This window comes from Colletotrichum karsti (genome assembly GCF_011947395.1).
Source record: "Colletotrichum karsti strain CkLH20 chromosome Unknown Scaffold31, whole genome shotgun sequence".
NCBI lineage: Eukaryota > Fungi > Ascomycota > Sordariomycetes > Glomerellales > Glomerellaceae > Colletotrichum > Colletotrichum karsti.
In genome coordinates, this window is record NW_024065931.1 from 326,397 (window position 1) to 340,267 (window position 13,871).

At 51.8% G+C, this 13,871-nt stretch overlaps 1 protein-coding gene across 1 annotated transcript; it reads left to right on the forward strand.

Moving 5' to 3' along the window:
* Nucleotides 1-850: 850 nt before the first annotated feature.
* Nucleotides 851-10,025, forward strand: CkaCkLH20_08979 (uncharacterized protein; the record flags this gene model as incomplete). The annotated part of the gene is made up of 4 exons (XM_038891694.1): nucleotides 851-888; nucleotides 1,011-1,270; nucleotides 4,847-5,123; nucleotides 9,758-10,025. The coding sequence occupies 4 exons, from the start codon at nucleotides 851-853 to the stop codon at nucleotides 10,023-10,025; spliced, it is 843 nt and encodes a 280-aa protein (XP_038742981.1).
* Between the last annotated feature and the right edge of the window lie 3,846 nt (nucleotides 10,026-13,871).

Consider the following 13,871-nt stretch of genomic DNA (forward strand, 5'->3'; position numbering starts at 1 on the left):
CTGGGTGACGGGATGATGTTGTTGTTGTTATGGTTGTTATCATCTCATTAAACCTTCTCAGGTAGTGAGTGTGTTGGGCAGGTGGGGCAAACAAGACCTGATATTGTCCAATGGATTTGTTTCAACATGCGGGGCAAACAAACAGACATGTGGTGGCAGTGACGCACCCCTTGTGATTGGCTGACCACAACTGGCAGACTTTTCCTTGGTAAGGTACCTGGGTAAGGTGACCTGGAAGGTAGGTAGGAAAAACGGAGCTTACTACCTAAGGAACACGGTTAAATATCGCCAAAGATTACTTTGGCGTACGCGATTCAGGACATGGCTTGTGAGCGTGCTGAACTATGTGGTCACAGTCCGCTGTAAGAATCAGCTCTTCCTGCCGACTTGCTTTGAGGCTCATGTTGGTGGAGCTGGAGTTAACAGCGATGCAACACGACGACTTGTTAGGCACTCTGTCGTCAACTGCAGAGGCCAGAAGTGTTGACGAATACAAACATTCAGCAAGGGGTGTGGACGGTAGGATTTCGCAAGCTTAGGTCATCATCGTAGCGGCAGTACAGCAGAGTGTGCTGCTGGATGCACGTCTGGGGCGTGGGGGGCGTGGAGGGCGTGGAGGGCGTGGGGTATGCCGCTTTACTCCGCCCACCCCTTTTTCCGAGCTCCTCCAACGGTGAGATGTGCCCGCGAGGGTTGGTCTATATCATTCAAGACTTTACTTTACTTTCGACGGTATGAGATTCATCCTTCAATTTCAAAACTTAATAATGCGAAACTAGCAACCTTTCACAAACACCGCGACGTCTTCTCTGGACTTCGAGAACATCTCCACAGACCACCACATTCATCGATGAATTCAATCGTCCCAGATGTGGGAAGCGCCCTAAGGTACGGATATACTCTTCCAGACCCTCCATTCGACAATCTTAGAAGAACTCCTGCTTTCCATCCCATCTTGGTCTTTGGGACTTATTTCTTCGTCGCACCGGTGCTAACTCCCCGAATTTCAGCGACAACGGAGACCAAAAGCCCGCCGACCAATCCATCGCTCACCCAGCGCCACCACCGAACCGGCCGAGCGCCCATGCGCTGACCCACATCCCCGGCCCCGTAGTCGCCGGCTTCCACCGGCTCGGCCCGCGCAAAGACCATATCGCCGTGCAAATTATCGACATCATGCGGCCATTTCGGCTGCTCGACTCGAATCCCGAGGAGATTCCACTGTCGAAGCCTCGGAGAACGAGCAAGGAAGCGGATCTCGTCGGAATAGGTGCGCAGTTCAGTAAGGCACAGCGGCCGAATAACTGATAAGCGGATGGCTATTGAGGATTATAATCCGTGGGGTCGAGAGACAGGCGCGATGACTCAAATATACAAGCTTATCTCAATTTCATGCAGTTGCTCAAATCATTTGATCGGATCGTTGTGGTGATTCATTGCCGGAGGCACCTGATAATGGTACGCGGCGCAAAAGCGCGAAATACCCCTGCCGGGAATAACACCAAGCGACAAGACACGTCCAATTTCCTAAAGCGGCAATTGACTGAACGAGTGAGATTCCAAAATGGATCAATCCAGACAGTCGTAAGCAGCTTCTTTTCTGCAGCTTACGTAGTAGTACGCTGCAGTTAACTGCCAAATGCTGGTGTTGCAGGAAATCTGTACTGCGGGCCGCGACATCATCGACGCACGGGACGAATATCCGCACACTCACTGGACGGTGATATGCATCCTGAACTGTCAAAATGAAGCCACCGCTTAGTCAAAAGGCAACTCAAAACTCGGACTTTGTCACGGGCCTCGGAATATGCTGACACACTGCCAGATCCGGCAGTACGCATACACTGCAGCACTCATTCGCCGAAGCACCAGAACCGAAGTTCCTCCTGCTGCGTCCATTTCCTCATAGTGGAACTGTGAAACCCGACGGGCCAGAGACTGAGCATGTTTCTACACCAGTAAGAAGGTGGTCTCGATCGGAACGAGGCCCGATGATCACCTGCCTCTTTCAGCTGCCCGCGAAAACCGTAGCTTCCTAGGAAACCATCGAGGGGGATGAGGGAATACGGACGAGGGGTGTCTCCTACCCCTTGTCTCGTACTGCCGGGACTTGTTGCTAGTGATGTAACGGAGGGGTCCAGTTGCCGCGATGGGCCTCAAATGTGATCGCTCCGGTTTTGCCCGCTCGGTTCTGTTGGCTGGAAGTTTTGCGGAGCTGTCCCGTTAAGGCAGGTCGCCGGGCCGGCCTCTCGTGTTGTCTGACGATCTGATTAAATCGTGTCCGCTGCAGGAGAATGACCTACCTCTTCTGCCCGGCGCCGGCATGCACGCCGTCTTTCTTGGTACCTAAATTGGAAGTTGAGGCTCCCGGACGGCGGCCTCATGCACATTGATGCCGGTAGCCAGGATTCGCGGCCAACTTGTAGGCCTGAAATCGTGAAGTCCACGTTTTCTGTTGCAAGCAATCATGGTAAGAAGAGTCACTGCGTCCCTGTCGACAGCAGCATACAAGGTATATAAGAGGCGGAAATCCCATCGCGGATTCTCGATCTCTTAATGGGAGACATCACGGTTCTAATCAACTTTCACGGACGCCTGGCATTTCTTGAGTTGTTCCTGTCATCCGTACATTTCGTTGCAATCACTCAGTACTCCACACACGAGCCTCAGAGCTAGGGACGGAGTCCGGCTGGACCGGTTTGCAAAACTCACTTGAGTTCAAGACTCGGTAAAGTTAAGCGAATTAAGTTTGTTCCTCGATATTTAGTTGAGGTGAGACACCGTTTTTCCTACGTGTTCCCAGCCTCCCGGGTTCCAGGTTTCGTTGCTTTCGGCCGCTGTGCCGGCGCTCGGTCCCGAATGTCTCACCGCGTTAGCGTGTTGTACCAAAGTATTGGCCAAGACTGACACTGAGACTCAAGCCGCACGATGAAAGCCGGGGGAATCGCACCAACTTCGACTTCTTCGTCAAAGAAACACATACCGAGCGAATATGCCTTGGCGAATATACCAGCGCCGAGTACTGGGCAATATGGATATTCGTCGCACCGCCAGGAGCAACTTCAAGGCGACGTTGAGAAACTCATGGGACGGATTTCAGCACAGCCAAGCTCCACAAAAGGACCAGTCACTGCGACAAGTTCTGCTGGTGACGACAGCTTATTGGGTATTGGGTCTCATTTACCGTAATAAATTGAACCCAATTGCTTGAAGTCCGAATTGCATCGTCGCAGGTTGCACTAGAGTTTCGGGTGACGTGTGACATGCTCCGGCAAGACCCTAAAACTTTGCGTGACAGCGGCTCGGACGGGGAGACGCCACCTGGCTGGTTCGTGCGCTGGCAGATGGTTGGTCGCTGACACCAGCGCCGATTACCACAGCGCTTCTAAGAATAGGTAGACGACATACTCAAATCCGACAACCTCCAGCGCTATCCTTATTCAATACTACCTACAGAGCCATTCATTCGGTCAGATGAGGACCAGTAGATTTGTTGTTGGCCTTCACGACCGTCACTCTCGTTTTTCGGGTGTGAGTCGGCTTTAGCGTAAGGTAGTAGCCCCCGGAAACCCCGCCTGAATATAGGTATGGTTCGCAACTTGAGCTGATGGTTCGCATAGAGGCGCACACGGGAACGGAGTCAATTTTCAAGGTCCGGGGAAAGATACCCCTCAATCGCAGCCTGATTTGTGGCAACTAACTCCAGTCGATTCAGAAAATCAAATCCATTCCCTCCCCGGCGTGGCCGGCCACCTCGGACCGACTTTCTCACCACCCAACCGTTCATGTTATGTTCCAGCGCTCGGCTCCGACTCCAGGTGCACACCAAGCCGTAACCCGTGCGCGAGGAGTCAGTGAATCTGACCAAACGGGATTATCTGACGCATTCACAGCATTTCCGACTGCTTCTCCAATTGATCCGATGCTCCCGAGTCTGTTTGCAGTGTGGCGAAATGCATCACAACACCAAAGACGATATAGAGGTGATGATGAAGCCTCCTGCGCCACACGACAGCTCTTCAGAGGATGCTGACATAGACCCGCCCGAGGCTCGAAAGCTAGCGAGTGGTAGGCTGTAGACGATGCCAACACTCTTCAAACTTGATACAAACGCTTCCAGGTCACATGCCTGAAAAAAATGAATCGTCATATTTGTAAGAAAACGAAGTGATGCCTGCTGAAAATGATGTTCGATGATCCTACTAGCGCGACGAGGGAGGCATTCGGTTGGCTACCAGGATACCGGCGCCGTGAGACGGAAGCCTGAAACATCAATTGAGCGAATCACAGTGTAAGCACCAATGCTTACGCGCGATGAGCAGATGCGCCCGACTGTCTGGAAGGAAGTATCCTATGGGTTTACCTCAAAATTGAAATCACTGCTTGCTTATATGTTCGGACTCGGTATAACCGTTCATCTGATAATGCGTTACACCTACACCATCTGCTTCTCTGCGCCTTCTCAAGACGAATTTAGCAACAAGCAATTCCCTCTTCCACGTGAGCCCGCTCATCGTCGTACTTCATCCAATCAATCGAATCATGCCCTCGACCAAAGCCGTGAACGACAGTACAAAAAGGTACGAGAACTATTCCCCCCTCATTGCGTTTTTTTATTATCTTGATTGTCACTTTACCGTCGGGGCCGTATCTTCAAGTCTTCAATACTCCGACGTCCCGGCAAGGTCGGGGCAGGTGTGGGCCCACCAAAATTGGTGTACTTCGATTGGCTGTTTCCCACGTGTCTGGACAGTGCACAGACTACACGGGTGGAAACAACCTAAACTCAGTACCACTTAATAGCCTTATTACCTCCAGTACCTTAGTGTAACCGCCCACCTAAAAGCGACTTACAGTGCCACCGGCTCCGAAACCCAAGACTGGGACATCCACGTCGCGAGCAAGCCGTGCAACATCAGCCTGCACGCCGCCGACGCCAATATCCCATCTGCTGCTGTGTGTGGAGAAGAGCTCTGCAATCGTTACTACAGACTTCGGGCGAATATTGAAATGGTGGATGAGCAGCTCCGGGATTTCGCGATAACAATCGGACCCGGAAACGCGGGGTATTCTATCGATTTAGCGGGTGTTGGATCCCAGTTCAATGGCGCATCAGGTTCACAGTAAGTACCTTGCTGTCGGAGAGATGCTGCAAAGTGTTTCTACTCGCAAGACGCGATTACGGTCGGAGGGCTGTATGAATACAAAATGCCTCGGTTTTTCTTTTCCTACTGGTAATTATTCCACTTTGCTGAGTGTATTCAATTCACGCGTACAAACAAGGCGCATTCGTTCACCCGTATGCTGCTGCTGGAATTGCGAATTAGCTAGATGACTCGCCTGTGTGTCCGCCTAAACCAGTTGCAACTTGTTCCTCATCGGCCATTTAAACCCCAATCAGCGACGTGTAACGTGTCTCGCCATGAGGTTCGCCTGTGAAGACCCATGCAGGAGTGTCCGGACCGCGGGTTGGTATCCGTACGGTGACAGTGATTGCCGAAATACGCAATGGAGTGGTGCCCCGCTGTCGGGCGGAACGATCGCCAGGCTGATTTTCTCCTTTTGCCTACAACACCAAGCCACATTTGGGATAGGCAGCCGTTTAGGGAAAGCTTCTAGAATGACGAGGGGAGCTTGGACCAGCCAAGACGGCTGCGTTGGCGCAGCAAAATGATGCCGAGTGGCGGTGAAAAGGGCTGGCATGTAGGAAAGGTACGTACTGCTGTTAGTCGGTGCCGCTGCTGTGCCTGGCTGCAAAAGGGAGCGGGAGTTTGGGTGTGTGTCTGCTCAGATGGGATTGCGTGGTACGTAGGATGAGAAGATTTGCTACGTTTATAAGTTAAAGAGCGTTGCCATTTACATATTCCCATGAGATCTGTCCGTCCACCACCACTCGACATTCATCTTACTAAAGCAGAGGCGTATTCAAGTTCAGATTCTGCTCTGGTATCTTCTTCTCGCCCTTGAAATCGTTCCCCAAAGCTTGCCTTTGAAAGACAGTCTCTTCTCAGTCGCTTCATTCCATAGAACATGACATCAAACACTCCTGCCCAGGGCTCATCCAGCACGTAAGTCATTAACGTATAACTTTTCCTAGTCCTTGTTCCCTCCATTCCGCATTCGATTCCCATCCCACTTGTATTCATAACGTCCTTGTCGCTCGCGCCTTGGTCCATGCGTATATGTTGAGCCAAGTCAACCTGACTAACACGTACCTCGGTGGACTCGGTAGCCATGACGAGACCGCCCCTCGGATAGTCGAACAAGCACAGACTTCATCTACACGTCAACAAAGCTTCCTCCTAAGCCAGGCCATCCACGACCCGAATATCACCAGTCTCGGCAGCCCCGCCAAGCTTCAAGAACGAGAAAAGGCTACAAAGACAGCCATTGGAGAGATTGATCGCTTGTTTCCAAGCAGCGCCAGCTACACTGGCGCTGTTACTGAAGCTCCAACTACAAGATCTCTTTCGCTTTGTTTGAAGGGTGTTGGGGAGCAGTTCTCCGACAATTCGAGACACGCCCGAGGTGCGGTTATGCGGGGTTAGTAGCAACTGGTGTCCACGCCGCTGCAGCTAGTTTCGGAGCCGCTGCAGCGAATGCGCAGCCCGGCAGAATTGTGGCAGCTGTCATCCGAGGCGCCCGCCAGAACAAGTTCCCGGTCTTCCCGCTCGTGGCCCAAACGCCCCGGTTAGTGTTCCAACCGCAACAAGTGGAGTAGAGCTCCGCGCCGGCTACGGCCCCACACCGAGTGAACTTTACAGAGGACGGGAAATGTTTCGCCGGTCCAGTGTCTTCACAATCGCCTAGTTTTTCAATTGAGAATGATGCATTTGTTCCCGATCCAAGACTTTCGGTTTCTACCATTTTGATTGATTTCTCTCTAAAATTTACCGCAGCTCACGCTGTTCTTCTTCTCATAAAGAGGCATTTCAGTCTTTTTCTCCTCTCTCCAGCTCCAGAGCTGGAACGTGTGACGCAGCCTGGCTGATTATCTCATTCGGAACTGTGAAGAATAAGCGTGAAGAAATCACAGTCGGGGAGCGTTTACAGCTCTCTCAGCATCCAAAGTGTCCAGTAAGAGCCGAGAAGAAACACTGAAACAGGTAACTCCATCAATCGTCTCTGCATGCCTGGTTAAAGATAATTTTAGTGGTGGTGGCTTGCTCCGGGCCTGATGCCAGGTGGGTCCGCCTGGCCACGCGCCGGGGTTGTGGCTGAGCGGGAGCAACATGGGCGTCCCGGTGGAAGATCCTGGGTACGTCATTGTTGGTTTGCTTGATGGTTCTGGTATGCGAACCACCGCAAACCACCCAAGTCTGCGAACCACCCCAGCATGCGAACCACCTAACAGGGTGGTAGACAGAGGTAAGAGAACAACGCGTCCATTTCTTGCCACTGTGTTCGCCGTCACGCTGTCACGTCTCTCTTTCTCTGCGCTGTCCATGCACGTGATGAGCCCTGTGGTCGCCGCCAAGCCTCCATCCGGTGCTTCTTGGTCGCGCCCCTGAGCTCGATGCATCGCACACACTTGGTCTGGACCTTCTCTGTCCCCTCCATGCAGACAGAGCGAGTACGCGACATTCGTCATGTTGCTGCAGGCGCTGATAAGCTATCTGCCAGTACCGTTGGAGCCGACACCCCCGGGGACGGAGGCCACCAGCGTTGAACGTCGCCCGCGCCAAATCTGGAGGGTCAAACCGGAGGCCAGTTCGGCAACAACTGAGGACGTTATTGAGCCGACCTTAGAGTCTGGACCGGCTCGCGACGTTATGTCTTTGACTTGATGCGTCTTGTGAAGCCTATTGACAACTGTCAACCGTGGCTCCATCGCTGCGGTCCAGGCAAACCGCCTGGGTTGCTAAGGTCTCGCGGTTCAGCTTGGTGCTCTTCCCCAACCAGGCCGCGGCACCAGGTGTTGTCCGACCGGGCCACGGGTCCTGCCCCGCCTGGGCTTGGGGCGGAATGGTGACTTTGGAAACTCACACCACGATGCGGCAGCTGCTGTGAATATGGGGTTTAGCACATTCCGACACGACGTCCTAATAAGGGTTGGGTGCCTTCCCTCGAGCACCAAAATCTAGTGATGGTGCTGGCAGCAATCAAGCATTGTAGCAGTAGAATCTTGGATACGAGATTTGCGTGTGTGAGTGTGTTGTTTCGAGGCTGCTCTTGGTCGTCGAATGGGATTACTTCCTTGTGCTCCTAGGAGGGGCGAGTAACCTCGGCTTACACAGGTACCAGCGGATGTGAGTGAAGGTCATCAGGAAGTATCCGGCCACCTAAGCAAAGCGGAAAAGGCGCCCCGCCGATACCTGAGTGAGGCCTGCTTTACACCTAGAGCAAAAGTCTCATGCTCCTATTGCCCTGCTCTGATGACAGTCGGGATTGTCATCCTCACCGCCCTGATGGATATGAAGTCGGACAGGCACTCAGGTACCTTTCTTTAAGGTACCTTACCTAGGTACCTTGAGGTAGGTAAGATACTGTAAGGTACTTAACCCTATCAGTAAGGTACCGGAAGCAAGGATCAGCCTTAGAAACTGTTCTCCAGCAGCTAAAAGTCCACAATGTCAATCTCCTCCCAGAAGGAGCAACAACGAACGTCCGAGTCCACGTCTTCCCGTTTTCCCTCCACCCTTTGGACGGAGTGACCATTGCTCGACGGTTCCTGCCTTGCAACCCTCGGTACACACCCCTGGGAACACACCCCTGGCCCCTTTAGTAGCCCATCAAAATTCATCGCAAATAGTCGCTAGTGAATTTTCCTTGGTTGCAGGCGGGCATCATTGTGTCAACCAGGCGTAGAAACCTCAGATAGACAGTTGTCCCATTACGAACGAACCTCTGTGACTCGAACTTACTACGGCTTTTCTGGCAGGAAGCTTCGATGAGCGACGTCTGGAGGCGTGAGCGTTGCCATTGCCGCCAGTGTACAAATGGGGCAAGATGGCTTGTTTGATGGTTCAGATTCTGATTCTCCTAGCCTGAGTGTGCTCATCTTCTTTGCCATTGTAGATGCGCTGTATGGCTAAGGTACCTAACCTGGAAGGAGTGGGGCTGGACTGGCTGGGGGTGTGTTGAACCCTCTTTCGGGTCTAAACTTTCTACATCTATTCCGGCATCTGATAGGTTAGCGTACTACACTGTGGGGCCAGGTGATTAGGTAAGGACCAGGTACCAACCTTTTAGATGCTGGGATGGGGCCCAAGTTCAGTGTCCTCGCGTTGCGTCCCTCACCAGTCACCCTCTCCTCCTCGCGCCAGGAAAACGAATTAAATAGCTGGTAACCCATTAATTCTCGCACAGAATAGAAATTCTATAAAGCCTCTCTTCAATCCCATCGGCAACGTTCAGTCTACTCAGCTTTCGCATTACGCCTTGTCATTGCCAAATTACCGTTTCAACTTTCCCAGTTCCGTTGACCTTCTTGCATCTGGATCTTGGCCTTGTCCGAGCTTGCACCTCACCAGAACTTGTCACGTATTCTCTCTACCAGACACAGCCATCCAAATATCTTCATCGACCAACATATCACGTTGATTCGGGTTTCTCGCCATCTTCTAGCACTACAAACAACCTCCCTTTCCATACAAGATGACATCGAACGCACCTCGCCAGGGCTCTGCCACCACGTAAGTGCAAGTGCAATCTCTTTTCCCTCTACTCTGGTCTCTTCTTGTCTCTTCTTCAGCATCTTCCTTCTGTCAAACCTCTCCATAATGGGCTGAGTCGGACTAACCTTTGGCTTTTCCAGTGGAGAACCCGTCGTTCGTCCCGTCGTCCTCAACCCCCAAATCGAAACAACAACAACAACGCCGTTGCAAAGCTTCCTGTCGGACCGTTCCGCCGGCGTGGGCAGCACCGCCAGACACCAGGAACGGCAAGACGCCATTAAGGGTGTCATCGACAGGGTCAACCAGCTACTTCCGAACCTTGACGGCAATGGTGTCCCAAACAACCAACCCCAGCAGTCAGCCTCGACGGATCTGAAGGGCATCGGTAGCCAGTTCTCCAACAAGTAGACAATATTCTAAGGCTACCCTTAGCGTGCGGCACCGTTTTACCAGACTTGACAGAAGCCATCGCGCGGCTGTCAGTGCCGGCGCCCGCCCGGAATATTCTTTTTGGCTCTAAGCCAGACCGCAGGCGACAGGTGGGTCTTTCCTCCGGCCACGGCCCACGCGAACGGGGATTACCTAGAAGTTGACCTTGCAACCAAACAGATTCGCGACCATTTCACCCCGCGATCTTTAGATGCGACCAATCCAAGAATTGAAAAAGCTGGACGACCCTGCTACGATGCTTTTTTTTCGACTTACACAATCCTCTCCGCTGCTCTGTTTCGAGTTTCTTCCCTAGCCTATTTCCTATTTCCTATACCCATTTTTTTCATTTGTTTCCTTCACGTTCTCATTGTGTTTTGTCATGGACGCGGGTTCAAGAAGAATCGCTGGCACAGTGAGCGAAAACAACAATGAGTTGCCGCTGGGGATTATGACGCACAGTCGGACATGATCGCCAGATCGCAGGCGCTTCGAAGCAACAGGCGTCCTCCGATTTTGTCGCCAGTTTTTCCGAAGTTGCGGTGGTCCAAAATCTTGGGCGCTTCTTTGTAGGGCTGTAATTGTATTTCTTCAGTTTCATATAGATAGAGATAGACCGAATCGATTCCCCTTCCTTCCCAGCCCATGTGCAAATTCGATTGTGGTGGAGTTTCCAAGCACCCGCTGGGTTCGATTTCGCTGCTGCACTGGCTCGGTGTCGCCAGTGTAGAACGCCAGTTACCTTAGCGCCAGTAAGAATCGGCTAAATCCACTGTAAGGTGCAGGTCAGCAATATCGTGGATTTTGACGGATCGTACAACACATTCGATAGGTTGATTAGTTACATTATAGTGATTGTCGAGGGCTCAATTCGAGCTTTAACATTTTGGCCTTCTATCCTATGGGCAATCAATACCATTGAAAGGTGGAAGCCCGGAAATATGTTTGTAAGTGGTTTGCGAGCTGTGCCAAGACATCTCGAAATCAAACACTGCGGTTACTCTGTCGCAGCCTGATTTTGGCAAGCACTTCATATCCGGACAGGTCGGCCGTAGTGTATTCTTCATAAGCACAGGCGCGCCCCTCTGGATAATTCCTCCGACCAGTATCAGCCAAAATAGTGTCAGAAACGGCATCAGGCAAAGAGTCGCGGCGTTGCCTTGTGTCACCAACTGACCGACTTCAGTGTCGTCTGGTCCTGTGTAAATCAGCGACCGCCCACATCCCGGTCTTGGATGACCCCGCGGTTACCTTACCTCCAGAGGGCGGGGCGTGAAGAAGACTTGATGGCGGGTAGTCCACCACCTGATTCCATAGCAACAGTACCTGACTCCTATCTGATTCCCGTACCGCCTTGTGGACTGTTCGAATTCAGGATGTGCGCAGTTGATATTCTGCGTCAATTCGGGCGCGTCACAGCTGCTGTCGTATGTCGCTCCGGACGGAGGGGCGAATCAACGCGGCTAACACAGCCACTCTTGGCGCGGCCGGCCACCAGTCCAAGCCCTGGAACTCCAGCCGGTACCTCCGCTCCGCTTTACGAGCAACCTGTGCGGCCGGTGAGTGAGCGCCCTTACCTTCCCTTTCCTTCCAAACCCAATCCACAGAGCTCAGCTTCCATTTCCCCCCCTTCTATTTGCTCCAGTCTCGGGCAGCCCTCGAAACCAAGATGTCGAATAAATGTCATAAAGAGCCGGTATCCTTTCGATCTGTCTCTCGTCCTGATGGCTATCACTCCGCGAAAAAGCTCGTTCACATCAAATCTATCTCTCGGTTCTTTAACTCCGATTCTTCGGCCTCATCTCTTCACCTTCCATTCGCCAGACTTTACGGGTCTCCACAAACGGCGCCGGTTTGGCTACCAACCTCATCCTCATCTCTTCCTCATCCCGGCATCCTCGCCAGTAATTTTCTTATTCAATTCTTCATATTATACAACCCTCACTTCTCTTCTTCTTGAGAGATCATTATGACGTCTCAGCATGGTACACAAGGATCCGCCCCGAGGTATGCATCCCACGCAAGAGCTTGAGCTAGCTTAATCACGTATCGCTCAATATTCCACTCATCAGCCTACCTCTGGGGCCCTGATAGAGTTCTATCAGCATCATCTACTAAGACATGAATTCACAGCAACGTCGGGCCGTCAGGCGTACCCGATCGCCCCCAAACCCAAGCCCAGGCAAACTTGCGACTTCACATGTTCAGTTCCGACGATGCTCTCAAGTTCATGCATCACAGTCACGTTGGCTGTGTATCAGGACGGCGGGTTCGATCTGCCAGGATCGCTACTGACATAGCGCGGATCGCCTCGAACGTGGCCGGCGACGGGTCCGGCGGGGTCGACGGTGGTAGGCCCGTGTCCCGGAAGCCATCCGGCAGCGAAGACAATCTTCTTCAGAATATCGGGTCGAAGTTCAAAAAGTGAATTGCGACAGTGCGCCGAGCTGTTCTTGCATTGGTTGCAGCATCTGTCACTGTTCCAGCCTGCATCCCTGGACCAAACTCCGGACGATCAACGCAAGGAACGTATACTTGGCGCCGTTGCCGCCTCCCGAGCCCGCTTTACCTATCTAGGTTAGCGGGGAGAATAAGGTTGGATGAGACGGTTGGCACGGACTCGACCGGGTCGGCTCCGTGTGGGTCGGATCCGCAACTACGATGCGACTTGAGGCAGCGGGGTTTCCGGGGGGTTTCGTGCGACGACGGCAAGAAACAAAGCGTTGGGAATCCATTGAGAGTACAGGATGTTAGTCATTGATACGTACTGTACTTCATCTCAAGTCTGACTGAGACCTACAACAACTGCTTTTTCCCCGAAAATGACGGTGACGCCACGTTTTGTCGCAGACCTTGTACTTTCATTTACATTTTGTGAGTATAAAATATGTAGAAAGCACACTTTTATTAGGTTCACCAAATGTTCATGCTTTCAAATGGCGGGTCCACTTGCCACTCGCTGCTGCTGCATTTCCACGGATGCAATGAACACGAGCTCTTCTTCTATGATTCAATTGAAATGTGACTATTTTCAGAAGGTTTGGTAATCAGTGCTCATCGTTTCTGGTTGACGCTCGCAGCTGTAGGCCCTTTGACAAAGTTTAGGTTTAGACTCGGCCGGGCTATCCCGCTATTTAAGCTTATTTCAAGGTCGGATAGCGACTATAAAACGACAACAGCATGCTGCCTTATTTGAGTATGTTGTCGGTGTTAGAACATGATCTAAATCGTCCCATCAGCGACCTAGAGCGTTTGTTCTTTTGGACAGGCATGGCCATCGATTTGAAAAGTCCAGTTCCGCGATATTATCGAACTAAGGACGGGAAAGACTGATATGAATTCTCTGGCACTACAAGGATCAGAGTGCAATGTGGAGATTGTTAATATTTAGTTGTGATTATGCTCTTAGGTTAAGATCACAGGGAAGAGCTTCGATGGGTCATGCTCGGTTGACTTGAAATGCCGCTGCAGAAGAGTTTGCTCCAGGTCGTCACAACGCGACAAAACCACAAAGACTCGGAATAGCCTAGTCTACCTGACAAAACCTAATAGCAGAAAAAGAAAGAAAAAAAAAGGTGGTTTATCTCGCCCACTGACGCACAGGCGGCCGTTTAAACGTGCATTTCCATGTTGGCAGTAATTCGATTGGCGTCGGGTGCGAAGAACATTCATCATCACTTTGGGCCACAATCCCATCATAAGCCCTTAAAGTGAGCACTTCATCAAACATAACGGCAAGCTGCAGGAACGATGCGACGATCAAGACTTGTCATCGAACCTGTGAGTGACATAACTAGTACCGAACAAGATACCCCAATGCACATG